The 21999-nt window shown below is 43.7% G+C and overlaps 1 protein-coding gene across 2 annotated transcripts in view; it reads right to left on the bottom strand.

The window, feature by feature from the left end:
- Positions 1 to 21388, bottom strand: part of VEZF1 (vascular endothelial zinc finger 1) — a 64595-nt gene extending 43207 nt beyond the window's left edge. Inside the window, exon 1 of one of the 2 annotated variants that reach the window (XM_029611828.1) lies at positions 21123 to 21388. In XM_029611828.1, the coding sequence (XP_029467688.1) occupies positions 21123 to 21155 (33 nt within the window). In that variant the 5' untranslated portion in view covers positions 21156 to 21388. The remainder of the gene's footprint in view (positions 1 to 21122) is intronic. The other variant, XM_029611829.1, reaches the window with a different exon arrangement.
- Between the last annotated feature and the right edge of the window lie 611 nt (positions 21389 to 21999).

Raw genomic sequence — 21999 nt, 5'->3', positions numbered from 1 at the left:
AAAAAAAATCAACATTTTTTTTCACTTTCTTATTTCCATGCAAAAGACATGAGAAACCTACATCAAGATAGTAAGGAATTTCATGCTTTGTAGTCGACAGCATATCCTAATCTATAGCAGTCTCATTCATCCCTACTTCTCTTTTTATTTAGGTTCACCCTGACTAATATGGCTAAGAGGCTTTTACCCCTTCAGCTATGGCTAGTCAGTGACAAAGTAAAAGCTAACATCATTTTAAAATTGCTTTAGAATGGGAGTCTTAGAACACATCCTGATAGAATATGAAAATAAATAAATAAAAACACTTTTTCTTTACTCTCTTCTATGCCTACAGGCTATGATCTCAGTTAATGAGAATATTTGCTGGTTTTAAAAGGCAAAAGAACAGCGGTGTCAAAGTTACCTACTTGGGGAAGTTGCACTGCTACTGCAGCTTCACCAAGTTTCCTTAAAAAGAAGACACCCAACCTCTTTAGCAGTACACCTTACACCCATCTGCTTTGCAGCAGACTAACTTGCAAAGCCCTCCAGCCCTTCATGCAAACAGTACTTTATACTAAAACCAAATTCCTTTGCAGTTCTGTATGCAAAGGAAAACTGTCTTCGACACACTGAGAAAAGTTATAAAAAGATAAAACATGCCAAATACAAATTCCTACTAATTATGTACAATGCAAGTTTTGAACAGAAGATTACAAACCCCATTCATCCTCTAGTTAAATAAACTCCATGGCAACTGTTTTAGGCCACAAGTTTCTTCCTGCTCCTTTGGAAATGGTCCCTACTGAGCCTATATAGCACTGAGCTTTCACTTGGAACAACCCAGGGAGTTTTGCTTTCATTGTTATCCTCCTCCCAGTACAGCAACAGTCTTTTGGGCAGCTTTCTGTTCCCTCTAAAATCTAGTACACACTCAGTCTGAGCAATAGCTGGCGTTCTTCCCCCACCGGGGATTGTCAAATGATGGCATTCCCAGCCCCAGGAATAAAAGACAAGTTCAAAATATCAGGAACGGGTCTTTCCCATGACCGTGCACAGCACTAGCACTGATCCACTAAATGACTACACCTTACCTTATTATGCTATCAGCAGGCAGGGAAGAGCAGGTGGCAGAGTCTCTACCCCCATTGGTGCTCAGAAAGAGGAGACAGCAACAGCGTCTTCACTCCAGCTGGGAGGAGAACAGGAGTAGAATTCTCTGGCTCCAATGAGAGCCCAGGAAGCAATCGTAGTTTTGCTCCCTAATTGCGACCCCCGGCAAGGAGAAAAAAAAAAAAGTGTCTTTGACACCCATTCAGGATGGAAAGAGTGGGGAGAAGAAGCGTGAAAGAAGGCTGCAGATGCAACTGAAGGAGAAGAGGACTGCACCCGGTGATGGTAGGTGTCACTGGCCCCCGAGTCAGGTTTGAGAGGAGAGTGAGTGGGGGGAGAGAGGAGGGTGAAATAAGAAAGAGGGTGGTGGGGGGGGATATGGCATGGAGTAGTGAGGTGATGTATGCACCAGGAAAGAAATGCGTTCCCCCCCCCCCCATAGTATTTCTGCTGCCCCCTCCTCACTGCACCACCACAAATGACTGCAGGAGGATGGGAAGCAAGAGTAAGACCTGGAAGAATTTTAGAAAAAAACAAACAAACTGTACTTTAACTTGTATCACTGATTTCCACTTGGGGAAAAAAAAATCTAAGTAAATATTTACCGTTTACCTGGTTTCATTCATTAAGAGATTTTATTCTGCTGAGTTGATAATGACCACATAAGTATCTGGTAAATGCCCAGGTAATGACATCATGACCCTGCTATTCAGATCGCCACCAAATAACTTCTCATTTTAGAGTAATAAGCCATTCTAACTTTTGTTACTGCAGGGAGGTTGGCAATAGTGATAAAGGAAGAAGGACATATGCTAGATCAGTAGTTCTCAATTTTTTTTCAGCCGGGACACACCTGACAGATGGTTCTCACATGGGTGATACACTGAACATGTGAACATCAGAGCTAAATGTAAACATGCACTCTGCATCCACAGGAACCCTTTCGACCCCCAACAATGGGTCAGAGCAGAACCAGGGCATTACTCTGTACAACTCGCCATACAAAAAAGATATTCTGGTTCTGATGACATCTCAGTAAAAGCAAAACAAACTCCCTTTACTACCAGGTACAATAGCCTTTCTTATGAAAAGAAAGTAATTTAACACTAATGCATATCCTATTGAGAAAACACAACAAATAAGATTGAATCAAATGCCTACATGCTAGTAAAATACCTCACCTTGGTCACAGACCCAGAACTGATCTTCACCAAGTACAGAAAAAACCCAAATTATAAATATGGAAACAGAAACTGGAATGGAAAACCAAAAAAGCCAATCTGCATGCAGTGCGAACCTGGAGAAATGTAAAGAGAAATATAGCATCTAACATAGTCCCAGGATCTGCAATAATGCACACAAACTAGCCTGCACAAAGTTACACTTGTATTATGGAACACACTCAAACAGTAACAACTCTATCCAAGAAATACAAGTATTAAACCAGGCCCTAAACACTAATACATTTCCTATTGGGAAAACAGAATAAGCCAAGCTGCCATAGAGCCCCACAAGGAAATAATTGTAAAGCTATACTAAAAATGTTACAAAACAACTGATAAACAGAATAATATCCAACAATTAAAAACTCATAAAAATTATTCAAATATCAATAAAATATTTCATAACAGCAGATATCGCATAATACCCAATAATTAAAATGGCAGTAAATCAAGAAAAATAAACTTAAAAAGACACCTTTATTTACCTTCTCCAGCAACTCTCCTACTCCTTTCTCTTGCAGGTCAAACACACACACACACACACACACCCCCCCCCTTCTTTTTCACCACCATGGGGATGAGCTCCCGTGGTGGCCTTGTTTGGTCTGGGTCTACGTTCCTCTTCACCGCCACGGGGATGAGCTCTCTTAGCAGCTTTACTTCGTTGAGGTTCAACACTACCACTCCTCCCAGCCCCCCTCAAACCAACCCACTCCCGGGCTATGCGATGCCCCTTCTTCCTACCTCACCAGCCAGAGGCTTCCTCCTACTCACACTGGCGGGTAGAAGGGAGGAGGCTTCCCAATGTCCCATGGGACCAGGAAAAATGGAGAAGGGAAGCACAACCAGGGCAGTGGGACACCGGGAGTCGCGACACATCTACGGGTGCTTGGCGACACACCAGTTGAGAATCTCTGTCCTAGACAGCTTGTGTGTACTGAGCTTTGGATGAGAGTGAGGAAAGCGGTTTATTGGAATTACCTTAGGTAGTGGAAACTGGTTAAGTTGGGAGAATGTTGGACTTCCGGTGATGTCATGCAGTTATGAAGTCGTGTTTCCGAAGAGCTCCATTCGGGCTGCCACTTTTACATCTCAAATCTGCCGTTTTACTGTGAAAAAAGCTCCTACCACTGAATATAAGTGACAAGCGACAACTAATGGGGCAGATTTTTAAGAAGTACGCGCGCACGTACTTTTGTTCACGCGCATCTTTTAAAACCTGGGGTCGGCACGCACAAGGCTGCGCAAAATCGGCAGCCTGTGCGTGCCAAGTCACGCAGCCTGTCTCCGTTCCCTCTGAGGCCGCTCTGAAATCGAAGCAGCCTCAGAGGGAACTTTTTTTTGTCCCCCCCCCTTCCCCTATCTAACCCATCCCCCAGCCCTAAGTAAATCCCCCTCCCCTACCTTATTTCGTTGAGTAACTTGTGCGCGTCGCCGGCTCCCTGCCCCGGCACAGGCCGCTGTGCCGGAGCACTCGGCTCCGCCCCTGGACGGCCATCATGCCTCCAGCCCCGCCCCCGGATGCCGCACTGCGCCCCCCAAGCAAAGCCCCAGGGCTTTGCATGTGCCGGCAGCCTATGCAAAATAGACGCGCCAGCGCTCAAGTGCCCTGCGCGTGTAAATCCTGCTGGATTTACGCGCGCAGGGCTTTTAAAATCTACCCCAATGAGAGGTGTGAAGGTATGACGGCTAAACAGCAACGAGAAATGCGAGATAAGGTAAAGGCTGATCATTTGCAAATGGTGGAGTTCGATCAGTCTATGCAGGAACTTAAAGTTGACCTAATTAAAGGAATGTCAAAGAATGGGTCAGCGTCCTTGGAAGATAAGTTAATTAAATTACAATTGTCAATAGATGAAATAAAATAATCTTTTGAATCGCAGAATCGTGGGATTGAGGATCTTGACTCCCGCATGGTGATGCAGGAATCAAATACAGACCGCATGGAGACAGAATTGCAAGCCCTAAACAAAGAAAATTATGTTCTAAAAGATCGGCTTGAAGATCAAGAGAACAGAGGGAGGCAAAATAACTACGCATCATCAGCGTCCCAGAATCAGTGAGAGATCCTGACTTGCTGCCGCTAGTACAGGTGTGGCTTCCAAAATCTTTGGGCCTATCTCTGACGACGGAGCTGATGGTAGTGGAAAGAGCTCAGCGGCTGCGCACAAATAACCAAAATGCTGTTAAATAGAGGCCGGTGATAGCTAGGATATTGAACTTTGCCGACAAACAAAAACTTCTCATGGCTTATAAAAAAAAAAACCCAAACCAGGAGCAGCACAACCGCTAAAATATGAAGATTCCTGGATCCTCTTGTTCAACGATTACTCAGCAAAGGTCTCAGAGGACAGACGTGCATTCTCGGGAATATGTGCTGAACTATACAAAAAAAGGAATCAGATTCACTCTTCAATATCCAGCCAAACTTAAAATCACATAAGCTGGGAAAACGACTACAGGATTATCTAAGGATTCAACACAAAAATTTATCGCATTCCTTCATTTGGAGAACAATGACCAACAGGACTCTTAAAACCTGCTATGCCATTACGAACTTAGAAACTGGAAAGCTGTGGAATGGGACCAGATTACCATACCAGAGACCTGTTTCCTTGACATTCAGTACTAGTTAATTGGAGACTAGAAGATCCTTATGCTGCACGCACCTACCTATAAATTTCAGCATACTATGAGTGCGAGTAACAGAGAAGTGACCTATAGGAAAGGAGGATAATATAGATCAAGAACAACTAAGGACTGACTAAATCAGCAATTTATATCATTCTATTCATCTGCTCGTCAAATCATATAGCACTCCCTACTAAACAATATATACGAAAATTGGTTCTTACCTGCTAAATTTTCTTTCCTGTAGTACAATGGATCAGCCCAGACTCCTGGGTTTTACCTCCACTCCGCAGGCGGAGACAGAGAAATTTTTTGTGGACTTTGTCATGTATCCCTGAGGTGCCACCTAGAGTCTGTCAGTATTCCACTGTACCCAAACAGAATAATAATAAAATGTCAAAACTTTTCCTGACAACCTTCCCCCGAAGAGCAGAGGTAATGAAAAACATGTAACTGACGAAAACCAAAACTATGCCCTAGAATCCTTACCCTGAAAAGAGCGGCATTATGTATCTCACAGCAAACAATTGGTTAACCGGCCGAGCGGACTCTCCCTAGGTGGGACTCTGGGCTGATCCGTGGTACTATAGGTAAGAACAAATTTTCCTTTCCCTGTACGTGCCCGGATCAGTCCGGACTCCTGGGATGTACCCAAGCTTCCCTACGCAGGGTGGGACTGAGAGTGTCCCACTCGGAGGACACTAGCTCCGAATAAATCGAGCTCTGGTGCCCGGCATCAAGTCGATAATGTCTCGCGAAAGTATGTGTAGATTTCCAGGTAGCCGCTCTACAAATCTCTTGCGGCGCAACCTGTTGGCATTCAGCCCACGAAGTGGATTGTGAGCGCGTTGAATGAGCCTTAAGCCCCATCGGAATCGGACGACCCTGTACAAGGTATGCTGAAACAATAGCCTCCTTAAGCCAACGTGCGATAGTGGCCTTGGAAGCTTTATCACCCCTTCTGGGTCCACTCCATAAGACGAACAGATGGTCCACGAGACGAAAACTGTTCATATCCTCCAGGTAACGCAACACCACCTTCTTTACATCCAGCTTCCACAAATCCCGGGACTCTGGCAAGGAGTCGTCCAGACCCGCGAAGGACAGAAGCTCCACCGACTGATTCATATGAAAAGTAGAGACCCACCTTCGGGAGAAAAGAGGGAACCGTTCTTAATGAAACACCAGCTTCCGAAATCCTCAAAAAAGGCTCTCTGCAAGATAACGCCTGGAGCTCTGAAACCCGTCTCGCCGAAGCAATACCCACTAGAAACACGATCTTTAAGGTGATGTCCTTCAGAGTTGCCCGTTTCAAGACTCAAAGGAAGCCTTACAAAGGGCGCGGAGAACTAAATTAAGTTTCCAGGAAAGGCAGGGATTTCGAACCGGAGGGCGCAAGTATTTAACCACTCTCAGAAATCTAGCCGCATCGGGATGTGAGGCCAGCGCTACCCCCTGCACCTTACCTCGAAAACAACCTAACGCCGCCCCTGAACTTGCAGGGAATTAAAGGACAACCCCTTGGGCAATCCAGCCTGCAGAAATTCCAGAACCTCCGGGATTGAGGCCCTGGAAGGACTAACGTTCCGATCCAAACACCAGGATTCAAACACTCCCCAGACTCTAACGTATGCTCTGGAGGTAGAGGTTTTACAGGAGTGTAAGAGCGTGGCGATAACCGCGGGGGGGAGTAACCCCTCGTCCTTAACCTCTGCCTTTCAAAAGCCATGCCGCTAGACAGAAGTGATCTACTTCGCCGAAACAGACGGGACCCTGACGCAGGAGAGTAGAGGATGGACGAAACCTCAGCGGACCGTCGATTGCTAGTCAGGAGATCTGCAAACCACGGACACCGTGGCCATTCCGGAGCCACTAGAATCACTGTGCCTGGATGAACTTCGATGCGGTGCAGCACTTTTCCGACCAATGGCCATGGCGGAAAGACGTACAACAGAATGTCCCTTGGCCAGGATAGGACCAGAGTTTCTACTCCCTCTGCTCCCAGTTCTCGTCACTGATTGATGAACAGAGGAGCCTTGGCATTGCGGTTTGTCGCATGAGATCCATGGAAGGCATAGTCCAACGCTTGCACAGAAGACGAAAAGCCTCGGAGAGTTCCCACTCCCCTGGATCCAACTGGTGTCGACTGAGAAAAATCAGCCTGCACATTGTCTACTCCGGCAATGTGGGAGGCCGCTATCTTGTAAAAGTGTTGCTCCACCCAGGTAATCAACAGCCATGCCTCCGTTGCCACCGCTCCTGGTTCCTCCCTGACGATTGATGTAAGCCACCACCGTGGCATTGTCGGACAGTATCCTCACTGACCGGCCCTCCACTAAGGGAAGAAGGACCTGTAACGCCAACCGAACCGCCCTGGTTTCCAAACGATTGATCGACCAGGAGGGTCCTCGTCCATTGCCCTTGCGCAGCCAATCCTAGACACACGGCTCCTCATCCAGAGAGACTGGCATCGGTAGTGACCGCGACCCATGTGAGAATTTCCAAGTCCACTCCCCGACGCAAGTGGTCTGGACAAAACCACCAATGCAGACTGGAACGCGCCGAGTCCGTCAGCAGTAAACGAAGTTGAAACTGCTGAGAAAGTGGACTCCAGCAGGAGAGCAACGCTGATTGAAGAGGACGCATATGAGCAAAAGCCCACAGGACCAGCCCGAGCGTGGAAGCCATCAACCCCAGAACTTACAAGTAATCCCAGGCCCTGGGCCGAAGCATGGACCTGAAGAATTCCACCTGAGTACCAACTTGGAAAGCCTCTCTTCTGTAAGAAAAACCTTGCCCAAGACCATTTCGAACCTGGCCCCCAGAAACTCCCAAGGACTGGGAAGGAATCAGATGGCTCTTGTCGGGATTGACCACCCAGCCTAAGGAAGTCAATCTCTGTAGCACCCGCTGGACCGCAACCTTGCATAGGGCTTCCGACTTTGCGCGAATCAGCCAATCGTCCAAGTAGGGATGCACCAGAATGTCCTCGCATCGCAGGGCCGCTGCCACTGCCACCATCACCTTGGTGAACACCCTGGGTGCCGTCGCTAGACCGAAGGGAAGTGCACAAAATTGGAAATGTTGTCAGAGGATCGCAAACCGTGGGTATTTCTGGTGATCTGGATGGATGGGTATGTGAGGATAAGCCTCCGTCAGGTCCAACGACGCTAGAAACTCTCCCTTGTGTACAGATGCTATAACCGAGCAAAGAGTTTCCATCTAAAAATGAGGCACCTTCAGCGTCCGATTGACCTTTTTCAAATCGAGAATGGGGCGAAACGTGCCTTCCTTTTTCGGCACAATGAAATAGATTGAGTAACGCCTGCGCCCGAGTTCTCCGGCAGGAACCAGAACTATGGCGCCGAGATCCTTTAAGTGCTGCAGGGTGTCTTGTACCATTTGCCGCTTTTGACGGTATGAGCATGGGGAAACCATGAAGCAGTCGTGGATCGGACGTGCAAAATCTAAAGCGTAGCTGTGTTCGATTATGCTTAGGACCCATTGATCCGATGTTACAGTGGTCCACTCCTCCAGGAATAAGGACAGCCTGCCCCCAATTCTTGAACAGAGAAGTGAACCGGCCTCACTTCATTGAGAGGACTTGGGACCCCCATGAGACTGGGGGCCTCCTTCCCTGGAGGGGGGCTGGCCCCAAAAGGACTGGTTCCACGTATTTTGGCGGCTTTGCCCCTGACGAAAAGAGGAACTGGTGGACCGGGAGAAGCAAAATCGTCAATTCCCCCAAAATCTCGCCCGCTGAGGAAAAGAGCTTCTCGTCCTTGGCCTGTCCTCCAGCAGCTTATAGACCTTGTTCTTCCTCAGCGACTTTATCATATCCTCCAACTGCTGCCTGAACAGCAGTCTTCCCTTGAAGGGTAGAGAACCAAATGCGCTTTGGAAGAACATCCTCCGACCATTTCTGCAACCATAGGAGGCTTCGTGCAGAGACCGCTGAGACCATCATCCTCCCAGAGGTCCGCAAAAGATCATAAAGTGCGTCTGCACTGTAGGCCACCGCGGCCTCCAACTGTCCGGCCTGCTGTGCCTGGGTGTCTGAAAGGGCCACGGATGCCTGCAATCCCGGATCCAGCGGAGGTTGGCCCGCTGTGCGAAACTGCTGCATATGGCGGCCCGGACCCTGAGGGCGGACACCTCGAAAATCTTCTTGAGCTGGACCTCCAACTTGCGGTCCTGCAAGTCCTTCAAGGCTTTGGCTCCCGTCACCGGGATAGTTGACTTCTTCGTCACAGCTGAGACGGCAGCGTCCACCTTTGGCACGCTAAGAAGATCCAGCGTGTCCTCTGGGAGCGGGTACAATTTATCCATAGCCCGACTTACCTTCAACCCATATCAGGAGTGTCCCACTCTTTAAACAAAAGGAATAGGAAAGACCAAGCCGGACTTCGAGTCCCAGCATCACTGGATCCATAGTAGCGCCAAACCGGGAATCGTCCTGAGGGACTCAATTCCCAGCTCCTTCAGGATGACCGGGTAAGGGGTCCTTAGTCATCTTTCTGGAACAAGCGGACCACGTTGGGGTCATCACCCTCCACCGGAGGCAAGCCCATGTGCTTGGTCGGATGGGGCTGGGAATCCGGATCCCCTTCCGGATACTGATCAGGAGCCTGTGGCAGAGACTCCCCCTCATCTGACTGATCCGAAGAGTTGCTGTCCACCGGACCAAAGTGGACACTTCTCCTTCAGTGCTCTGGTGGACTTCTGCACCTGAACCCATCCCCGGGCTCTGCGGACGTGGGTGCCTTGTGAGCCACCTTGGACCCCCGAGACTTCACAGCCTTGTGAGCCTTGAACGCCTTGTGCATTAAAAGCACAAAATCAGGTGAACAACTAAGAAGACCCTTCGGAGTCGACCTCCTCGTCGTCCCCTACAGAATCCTCCGCAGCCCCATTCAAGCCGCCCCCCCCTCCCCCCGGGCACACTAGGCCGCGGAGACAACGGGGGAGGGGGGAAGCCCTTCCCCCATAGCCGCTCTCTCCTCAGTTCTGCGCTGAGCATTTGCTGAGCATTTGCTGAGCAGGAATGGATCCGGGGCCTACCGCAACAAAACTAGGACCCCCGCCCCCCCCCCCCCCCCCCACGAGATTGTGGGTCACTGCCCCTCGATTTCGTCGGTGCAGCGACTCCCAAGGACCCCTCTCCCCCTGACAAACATTCCGTGCAAATGCTGGCACAGGAGAGTCGCGTGCATGCTGCTGCACGCAGCACAGGCCGCACCACAAGCAGCGGCCTTAAATTTAGCCCGGCAGGAGACAGGAGCGGCGAAAACAAACAAGTACCTGATCGGGAGCTGTCCGCTATCTGAACCTGATCGCATGCTACACACCCGCGGAGAGAAGGTTAGGCTGGCAGAGCAGGAGAATTTAAACACAGTACCTTTTTTTTCTAACCTGTACAAGGTCTGACTGAAGGTGAGAGCCCGAGACCCCTGGGATCACCTTCAGTGGGCAGTTACAGGGTCCTCAACCCTCTGCTCCAAAGCCTCTATTATGGGGTGGGGGGGGGGGGGGGGGAGAGAATGGCCCCACCAGGACCTGGCAACCTTCTGGAAGGCTAGAAAAGGGGAAACTAGCCTAGCCAAAACCTGACCTTTGCCTAACCATAAAAACTATTAAAGGCACAAACCATATTCCTAAATCCTGACCAAAAAAACACCAGACTCAAAGAAAGCACCTCTTCCACCTGCTGGAGACAGAAGAATACTGACAGACTAAGGAGCACCTCAGGGATACACGACAGAGTCCACAAAAAATGTCTCTGTCTCCGCCTGCTGGAGGGGAGATAAAACCCAGGGGTCTGGGCTGATCTGGGTACATACAGGGAACTCCTTTGGCTTCTGAATACTAGCATCGACAAGATGGTCAGTAGATATCTTAGGGAAGTGCTCTCTTATGATGTGACTACTGTGAACAATTCAAAGCCGGAAGGCTATCTTTCTTTCACTATGAAATGCTACGATCTCCGGTCAAGATTATGTGTTTTCTTTACCTTAACTTGATTACGGTCTACTCGTCTGCTTCAAATTGTGCTATGGCTGGCAAGCCCGAAGGACATGTCTTCACCCAGTAGAAGGAACAGCAGAAGCGAATTGGGGAAGATGTGCCCATTAGGAGCAAGGTGCTTGATATCGATGTGTTGTGTGACAATTGTATGTATGGTCAGTGCTGTGAGGATGTTTGAAGGAAGGAATGAAGTGAAACAAGGAATAAGTACCTGGAGGGGTAAGTGTGGTTTTTGCTGGCTGTGATGTTTTACTCTGGGAAAAATAGTCTTAATACAACTAAGTACGTGGGACTTGCAACCCTGCCCAGCCTCGAGGTCCAAGACCTTATTACTATTATACTGGCAAGCTAACCCTGTTTACATTACTGATTATGGTTGACCTGAAATAAATATCTTTAAATGTACGGGGATTACACTCCCCTATTAAACGTAAAAAGATTTTGAATCATCTAAAGAGGGCAAGAGCACAGATAGGGTTCTTACAGGAGACCCATTTATCTGACAAGGAGCACGGAAAGTTAAAACAAGATTGGCCCACCCAATGTTACTATACATTTTATTCCACTAAATGTAGAGGAATTACCATCCTGATACATAAAGATTGCCCTTTTGTTATGGACAAGCAAATTAAAAATAAGGATGGCAGATTCCTCATATGTGGCACTACTAAATAACAAAAAATCCTATTGTGCACTGTTTATGTCCCAAATATCTATAGCCATGAGTTTTATGTGGGTCTGATCTCTGAAACAGGACAAAATCTCCAACACAAACTAATACTAGGAGGGAACTTTAATCTAACCATTGATCCGAAATTAGATACTAAACCAGTTAGAAACGCCCAGCAGGGATACAGAGAGTATCCACTTTTTGATGAAAGAGCTTCAAATAATAGATGCTTGGAAAACATTACACCCTACGGAGTTGGACTTTACATATCATTCAAATGTCTAACACTCCTATTCAAGAATCGATTTTTTCTTGATCTCCGCTGATATGTTTCCTAGATTTAGAGACGCTAGCATCGATCTTATTACGGTTTCAAATCATGCACATATATCTACAGACTTAGCCATAATTACACGCCCAAAAACTCCATACCAATGGATGCTCTCCCCTATGCTTTATTACAATGCAGAGTTTGTCACATACTTAAAAAATAAATGGGAAGAATATGCCCAATTTAATTACATGGAGGATATTTCAAGCGTTACCTACTGAAATGCTACCAAAGCTGTATTGCGGGGGCAGATAATTGCGTATGTGGCTCATAAAAATAAGCTTAGAGATCAAGAAATACTCTCGTTGCAAAATCAACAGAGCTTTAAAAAAATAAAACACAAAAAACATATTTCTAACTTGACCAGCCTGCTACCAGTCGAAATAACTTCGGTTACAAAAACCCTTAATCACTTGCTTTATCAACGTGAAATACAACATATTCTTCAATTTAAAACAATCTTTTCGCCAGGGAAATAAAGCCGGTAAACGTTTAGCAAGGCTGATTAAATATAACAAACCCAAGCACTTCATTACAAATATGGTAGACTTAATGGAAATATTCAAATCTCCCAAGGAAAAATCACTGAAATAATGCTCAAGTTCTATCAAACACTATAGTCGAAAAAAGGAAAAGATGAAAAAGCCTGAAAAATTTTTGAGAACTTACAACTACCTCAAATACCAGAAATTTGGCACCAGAGATTATCTAATCCCATCTCTACATCGGAAATATCATAAGTAATTAACCAGTTATCTTTGTCAAAAGCACCGGGGCTGGATGGCTTTGGAGCTGAATTTTATAAGCTCTTAAGAGAGAAAGTGGTAGCCCCCCCTACAAAACCTATACCAGACGTGTTCATAAAGGCAGTTGGTCTCCAGATATGACTAAAGCCCTAATAGTCATTTTTTTCCTAAACCAGGTAAAGACTTAACCCAGGCAGGTTCGTACAGGCCCATCTTGTTAAATTAATATGGATGTTAAAATACTAGCCTCAATATTAGCCAATAGTCTGAGCAGAATCATCCCTGACCTCACTGCTCCAGATCGGACTGGCTTTGTAAAGAAGAGGAATGGAGTAATTAACATACGCAAATTAATAGAAGCCCTCTGGTCTGGAAAATTAGAAAATCCCAATGGGCTCATTGCTAGTTTAGATGCTGAAAAAGTATTTGACAATATTCAAAGGGACTATATGTTCTGACTACTAGAGAAATATGGAATTCCTGCAACCTTTTATAGCATGGATTAAACTCTTGTACACGATGCAGCCGCCCGCATAAACATAAACGGGGAGTTATCTGAACCCTTTACACTTGAAAGTGGCACAAGACAGGGTTGACCCCTATCCCCCTTAATGTACAACCTGATGGTAGAACCATTGGTTATCAAAATAAAAACCACCCCGGACATTCATGGCTTTCGTTTAGGTTTGAAAGAGTATAAAAACTTTGTCTATTTGCTGATGACATGCTGTTATTTTTAAGAAATCCCCATATTGCACTACCAGCTCTAATGACTTATCGAGCAATTTGGGCGATTCACTGGCTTGAATTAATTTTTCCAAATCCAAAGCCCTACTCACACCACGTCCCCCACCAGCGACATGGCAAATTCTTCCCTTATCTTGGTCTAAAAGGTCTTCTAAATACTTAGGCTTATGGATGCCGCGTGATCTATCCAATTATATGAAATGAATATTTCAGCTCTAATAGAAAATATCTGGGAGCAAGTGACAGCATGGAAAGACCCTCCTTTTGTCACTATTTGGTAGAAGTGCCCTGTTCAAGATGGCCCGCTTGACAAAATTGCTCTGTAAGCTGCAAATGCTCCATTTGGATTAGGCGTCAAGATTTCTTGCAACTCCGTAAAGCGTTAATACATTTTCTTTGGAGGGGAAAGAGAGCAAGGTTAAGCTATAAAGTACTTCTATTGTCAAAAAAAATATGGTGGCCTAAAATTACCGCATTTTTACTTTTATAATAAGGCATGTCAAATGTGATTTTGCTGGGAATGGTATCATGCACAATATAAGTTCGAAGTTCCAGATTTAATAACATATTCTGTGCCCTCTGAAACCCACTAATGTATAACATAGTTGAACAACAGACCTCACCGCACCCATCAGGAATCATACATTAATAAAACCAGTTAGATTGGCTTGGCAATATTTTTGCTGAGAGTTCAAGGTAAAACCCTTTAATACTAAATTATTGAGCTTGACCAGCAATCCGGCATTTCTGCCTGGACTGAACAACCAGATGTTCGCCGAAGTGGGAATCAAATGGTACATCTCTGGAGAACATATATCATGCATCCCAACAAACAGTGATTTCCTTTGATCAACTGAGATTTCAATTTCAAGTCCCATCTATGTGTTTTTGCAAGTGAGACACTTTTTGTTGCAAATGTTGTCCTGTAACCCTGTAATTATCCTGTTCACTAAGGTGAAAAAGAATTACAACTCATTATCTTTCTGATATAAAACTACGATTTAGCAAAGAGTCTAAACAGCTCTGTGCACCAATAGCCAAATCATGGACGGAATTGCTGGGACACTCGATATCGCAAAAAGAAATATGTAATTTCGGATACGCCTTTTCCACAATGGTGGAAATAAAAATTCAAGAAATGCAATTTAAGCTGTTGCATAAAATATATATAATGTACATGCCTGTAAGATGCATAATTCTGCTACATATTTTTGATTAAAGTGCCATAGGGACAGAGGCACTCTTTCTGGAATACAGTTTTCCAAGGTATTGAGGGTTCTACGCAGCAGAAACCACCCCTCACTGGAGACTTTATATTGCTGGGCTCCACACATTGGTTATCTAGCAATACTAGTTCCATTGTGAAATATGTACATATTGTGACCTGCTTAGCCAAAACGTATATTCTTTTTCATTGGATTAAGCCTCTTGGCCCTATGCCTCTTATGCGGTTCCGGAAATTTGTGGATTTGATGCAAGTGGAGAGATTAGATGTCAAATTTACTAGCCAAGAGGTATCATGTGAATATATGAAGCTTTGGGAATTAACCTATGCAGGCAATCACTATTGGTTAGTGGCTCTACCAGTGACTGGTAACTTGCGAAGATCTCAGGTGCAAATTCAAAGCGGAACTCTCCATTCTATTCCACTTTGATCGTTAAGTGATTGAATGGTGGACCGTATACAATATTTGGAGAGGTCATCATGGCACAACTGGATGAATGATAGAATGATTGAAGAGTGGTTGTGTGGTTTGGGGTGTGAATGGTGTAAAACAAAAAAACTATACACAGGAATGGGATATTATAGGCATTTATTGTGAATTAACATTCCATCCATAAATAGTTTTTTTTGTTAATCCAAATGTTTTTGTATAATCAAGCACTCGCACTGTAACCCTCTTGTGTTAAAGATTAATAAAAGATGGGAGAATGTTATACACAGGAGAGGCTTTGGATGATAAGCTCTTGATGAGGGAGATAAAGAATTGTATATTGTTTTGGATTTGGTAATTATTCATATTGGAAAGAAACAAATGTTTCCCTCAAGTAAAAAACTTGAGACTAGCATTTTTTCCCTTTCAGTTTAGTTTCTGGGTGCAAATGGTACATATTCTATATTGCATTCAAAGTAAGGTAATTTTAAATTTCAACAAACTTTAATTCAAGTTTTCTTTTTGAGTAATCTGTACAAATGATCTTTCATAATGTAGTTTTATGTCTGGGTTCTCCTTGGATTTGCACTGTTATGTTATGTTTCTCTAAATGAGGAAATACAAATATTAATCACATATGACCTTTATATTGGTGATCTATTCAAAACTCTGGGTCTGCGACATACCTTTCTGGTACACATTGTATATTAACGGTGCAGTTCTTTCATCTGGTAGAATATTACTTTAGTCAAGATTTCGTTTCTAAGAATTTACATTAACTTTTTAAATCTTCAACGGTTGTTACCAGTAAAAATAAAACACCATACTACATCTGTAAAATAAAAATAGAGTGCTCTTGTATGTTTATTTTAACTAGAACCCCATGATCACATTTCTATGCAGTCTCCAAAGTCTGTCTCCAAAGCAGAAATATTAAATAAATATTTCAATCTGGTGTTCGCTAAAGAAGATGCTTTTTGACAAAAGCATGGAGGTGAGTGGAGTAGATGCAACCCCATTTATCGAAGAACTAGGAAAACTGAAAGGGGACAAGACCATGGGGCCAGATGAGATACAACCCAAGATACAAGGGAGCTCAGATGTGCTGGCAGACCTGTTCAATAGATCCCTGGAAATGGGAGTGGTGCTGCAAGATTGGAAATGAGCAGTGGCGATCCCGTTTCACAAGCATGATAGCAGAGAGAAGGCTGCAAACTACAGGCTGGTTAGCCATATCTTCTCTGAGCTGAACAGCCCTAACCTGAAGAAAGTACAGAGAAGGGCGACCTAAATGATAAAGGACATGGAACAGCTCCCCTATGAGGAAAAGCTAAAGAAGTTAGCGACTTCTCCAAGCTCAACAGTCCTAAGAGGGGGATATGATAGAAGTCTACCCATTTAAACCCTTTCATGATTTTGTAAATGTGACTCTGTTATTTACGCTTTCGGATAATACATGGACTAAGGGGCACTCCATGAAGTTAGCAAGTAGCACATTTAAAACAAATTGGAGAAAATTCTCTCTCACTCAACATACAATTAAGCTCTGGAATTCTTTGCCAGAAGATGTGGTTAAGGCAGTTAGTGTAGCTGAGTTTAAAAAAGGTTTGGATGAGTTCCCGAAGTCCATATTATTAATCAATAAGGAACAGCCACTGCTTGTTGCCAGAATTAGTAGCATGGCATCTACTTAATGTTTGGGTATTTGCCAATTATCTGGGACTCGGATTGGCCACTGTTGGAGTCAGGATACTGGGCTTGATGGACCCTTGGTCTGAACCAGTATGGCATATCTTATGTTTATCAAACCTTTCCTGTTGTAAAGAAAACTGCAAAACTAGAGTTCATGATATGAAACTAAGGATGACTATTCAAAACCAGTATTATAAAATATTTCTTCTCAGAGGGTAGTGGATGCATGGCATGACCTCTCTGAAGAGATGGTGAAGACAAGAACAGTGAAGGAATTCAAAGGGCATAGGATAAACACTGTTGATCCCGACAGGCTAGAGAATGGAAATGCAAAGAAAAAAATGTGGGTAATCTATGTTAACTTTAGGTGCTACACTTCTGCATAGGGATAATCTGCAAGGAGCTGCAGTTACTAGGCATGGGGTAACCTGCATAGAGCAGCAGGTACTACCAAAAGCAATTTTCTGGGCAGACTGGATAGACTGTTTGATCTTTATCTGCCGAAATTCGCTACATTATGATATTAAAGATACAGCTACAAACCATATAAGAAAATCAATTTTTCTGGAAGAAATCCAAATTGCAAAGATTGAAGGCACTATTTTCCAGCACTTGATGACCTTTTGGATCAGAAGGTAATAAGCAGATATTGCTCAGCTTCTCCTGTTGCACCAACATGCATTAGTCTGAAACATTAACAGTTTGCACACATGAAAAAGACCTCAAATATGGAGCCCTCTTATGTACAAAGGTCACTTTCCTTAGCTCCTAGTACTTTTGAAGCAATTATCAGTACAAGCCATAGAATTTTTGCAGTAGTGACCAAGACTGCTGGATTTCCAAGGATCACAATTTGCTACATTAAAGCTTTTTAAAGAAAAGCACATTTGAATGTTCTTCCTGCTGTCAATGGTGGGCGATTCATGGCGTATAAAAGTACCTGCCTTTTGCAAGTTATTTTTCTTTCCAATTACAGGATGAATTTTAATTGGTTTTGAAATCTACATCATATTGAAATCCAGTATTACGTGATGTACAAGCTCAGTATGAACTTTGCCTCCATGTGGTTGGCAACACGAAACAAAAATATGCTATTTCATCACCTAGAATAGTAAGATGTGGTGCTGGCAATCTTTGGTGCCAGAGGGTAAAAGATTTTGCATTGAAGTCTTAATGTCAGAGGAGAAAATTAGCATCAGTGAGTCATGAATCTTGAATGCCCTGATGGAAAGATGCTTTCTCCTAATATTTAACAGACACTTTCACTAGCAATGCCAGATGATGTTGGTAAAGCAAAATCACTGTTACAGAAAATCTAGTTAAATAAAAATGGAATTAACACTGGCAAGGATTCCAGAACCATAAGACTAGCATACAAAAGTAACCATGGAAATATACTATTGTTTTCATTTTCCTCCACTGCTTCAGCTATAAACTTAGATTGTAAGCTCTCAGAGGAAGGGGAAATGCCTACTGTACCTGAATGTAACTCACCTTAAGCAACCTATGGTGAGGCATGATCTATGTTTGGATGATTTTATTTCATTGTATGAGTTTTAATATTGTGCACTTATTTTGTACACCACCTAGAATGGATGTTCCAAAAGGAAGGTCTAAAAGAATATCTAAATAAAATACATTTTCAGAACGCACATCCAGTTCCTTCAAAAATCATTGCAATATAAAAGTGAATAAATTTACTAAATGCAATTAACCATACATTTCTATGAAACAAATCAGAGACAATGAGAAAAAACATACAGCGTGCTAAGATCCAAATTAATTCCATTTACTTTTGGACCATTTAGAAAACTGCAGTACCTTATATCTTCCTTTTCTGCGGAAAAATTGTTTCTTTGTATTGTTTTGAGGTATTTAAATGTTTGTCCTACTCTCTCCTGTTAACCCCACTCCAGTCTCTCTTCTCTTCTAAAGGAATACATATTTCAAATCAATTGTGTGTGCATTTAAAAAGTATAGTGTAGAAGAGCCATGCTTAGGGTAGTGTTTCTCAAATGGGGCCACCAACTGTAAGGGGGGGGGGGGGGGCGGTGTTTTATTTGTGGCCAATGCAGATGAATATGTCAGCTAACAAAATATTTTAAGTAAATATGACCACCAAAGTACATATTGTGAGAACCTCTGACTCAGGGTTCTAAAGATTAGTGGATGGCTTCTGCTCCCTTGTGCAGATTTTTTTTTATTTGGTGTGGGAACAACTACTCCAGAGGAGTAGAATCAGATGTAACAGAAAATATTTATTCATGAAAAAGGGGCAATGGATACATGAAACAGCCTTCCAGGGGAGGCAACTGAAGCAAAACCAGCAACAGAATTCACAAAAATCTGAAATAAGCATAGAAGATCCCTACTTGCTAAAAAAAAAAAAAAAAAAAGGGAGGGGAGGAAAAGGCAGAGATCAACCAAGGTCTACGCAACTGCACTAGAAATGACACTGGGCAGACCAGATGGGCCTTTGACAGCCTATCTGCAGTCAGATTCTATGTTTTTAGCTTGTGAAGTAAAGTAAACATGAACATGGCTATGCGACATAACACACTTAATATACTTTCTTGCATGCAACATGTAGAGTACCATATATTCAATGTTTTAGGATTGTTTTGGTGTTCATGTAGCATCCTAAACCATAAACACAAAAAGGGACTGAATTAGCACAAATTTTAAACTTCTGAGCAGTAGTGCCAATTGTCTACAAATGTGTTATTTTAGAACATCTAACTGCAGTAGCATTTATTTAATAATAAATGCTACAAGTGCTTAAGAAAAATATTGCCTGGTCCAAACATAAGGTGCTTGCTGAAAACAAATTAACACATCATAACATAACCTCTCCTGTCTCAAACTCTAAGACAATAAAAAAAAAAAAAACCTATACATTTAAAATATTTCTTAACATCTAATACCTGGAACTCAAAAGAACTATTTACCTTTATCAAAAAGTCAGTTATCCAGAAACTTAACATATTCTGGACCAACTATAATGAATTCCGTTTCAAATTATACATAGCCTAATAAAGATAAACAGACTAATAGGATTCTAAATAATGGGGTTTATAGAAGCAGCTTAAAAAGATGCCCTAATGAACAAGTTTTCATGGGACGATTACAAGGAATTTTCCTTAAGAATTCATTTTTTTTTTTAATAAATAACGCAAGTGGTTCTTTCTATATATACTTGAAAGGATAATGGCTCATTAATAAACTCAGCAATATTTAAAAAGTAAAAACTTGTTGGGGGGAAAAAAAGATTTCAAAATGTATTATGGCTCACTATAACTCGTCTAACCGTCTGATTTTGCATTTAAAATAACCTCAGAAAATCCTTCGCCTGACCGCAAATAGTGAAAGTTCAAACTTCACAGATTCTTGCGTTTAGGATTAGGGCCCATTATTCAGGAAAGTTTAAAATTAAAAAAAAAAAAAAAGTTAAACAAATTTTCCTTTTTTAAATGTATCTCAATCATACAAAATCACAATTAAAATTAAGCCAACCTCTTGATCCCAAAATTAAAACGGAAAAAAATCCGCTTTATTTTAAATCATCAGTCTATTAGTGGATTGCAGTGGTTTAATCCTCTTGTGAGCAAAAATAAATATATATATATATATATATATATATATATCACAAGAGGATATATAAATATATTTCGCCTTGTTTTCATTACCCGGCATTGATTACTTAAAATACTAACAGTATTGATAATAAAATTAGGATCATTGCCGCTAAAAGAATAATTCAGCAAATTTACACAATACAACAGAGAGAGAGAGGCAGGGACGAAAGGATGGCTGGGGCAATGCAACCAGGCACGGAAAAAGTCTTGCACAATTATAAAATCCCTTTCAATTATAGCAAACGGTATGTGAAATAAACAGAGAGAGGCAGCGTGCGAGGGAATACATTATATTTTTTTTTCGGGGAGGAGAGGGTGGTAAGGCCGCTTCCCTTGCGGCAAGTCCCCGCACAGCTGGGGGCCCGGTATTTCTACACCATTGTCGTGCAGTCTCCGCTGAGGCTTTCCCTTCGCTCCCAGAGAGAGCGGCGGAGGAGAGAGAGAAAAAGAGTTCGCTCAGCCCCCACCAAAATTCAAGTTGTTTCCTGCCTGCCCCCTCCCTCCGAGCCGGCAAAGGCCGCTACGCAAGTGCGGGCCCGCGGTGCCTCGCCGGCCCGGAGAAGCGCCTTTACCCTCGCCCCCCCTCCCTTTTTTTTCCCTCCTTCCCCCCTTACACACCCCCAGCCCCCTCCCTCCCTCCCTTCCTTCCTCCCTCCCCCCGCGCCACTCCTTTTACCTGGAACAAGAAAGCGGTCCAGTTGGCCTCCATGGCGAACTCGGGCGCGCATTAGAGGTACAGCGAAGAAAGGGAAAGAAGGAGGAAAAAAAAAAAAATAAAAGCACAGCCCTCTCCTGTGAAAGAAAATCTACATGAAGCCTACAACAAAGCAGCTCAACATGGCAGCGCCGACAACTTCCGGTAACCTCCGGGAGCTACCACCGCGGGCAGGAAAAGGAGGGGGAGCCGAGTCAGCCGCTGCAGTCGTCGAAGCTTCGCCCGTAGACCCCCAGACTCACGGAGCCAGCAGGAGAGTTGGGATTCCCTTTCATTTATTCCCCCCTCCCTCGCTCCTTTCAAGTGTGAGAGGGCCCAGCGGGTAGAGCTCGGGCTTGCCGCTTATCTCTTCCCCCCCCCCCCCCCGTAGCCTATTTACTTTCTCCCGCGTCGTCCGACTCTCCGGCAAAGGGGAGAAGATGGCCGCTGTTCGTGCGGGCTCTAATGAGCGGAATTACCTCATAGCTTACATTAATCTCGGGTCGCCGACACAAAGGAGGGCGCCCTTTTGTTTAGGGGTTTTTTTTCTTTACATTTTTCGTCATTGGTTCTTTTATTCATGTTTTCAGGCCGGAGAAGAAAAAAAAATGTCCCTGACTCAAAATAATAATAATAATAAAATAAAGCTATAGTATAACGGGCTGAGTGGAACCTGAAGGTGGCTGTAGGCTGATATATATATATATATATATATATATTTTATTTTTTTTTTTGGTGTGGGAACATCTGCAACATGCGGGTCCAGCGACTTTTTGTCCTTTTTCATTTCCCTTATATTCTTCCAGTTAAACTGGTTGCTGTGAGAAAGAAGAGAGGGAATATATAACGTTCCGGAGGC

The sequence above is a fragment of the Rhinatrema bivittatum genome, chromosome 8, assembly GCF_901001135.1.
Source record: "Rhinatrema bivittatum chromosome 8, aRhiBiv1.1, whole genome shotgun sequence".
Taxonomy (NCBI): Eukaryota; Metazoa; Chordata; class Amphibia; order Gymnophiona; family Rhinatrematidae; genus Rhinatrema; species Rhinatrema bivittatum.
The sequence above is the reverse complement of the archived record's forward strand: the minus strand, read 5'-3'. Positions and strand labels throughout refer to the sequence as shown.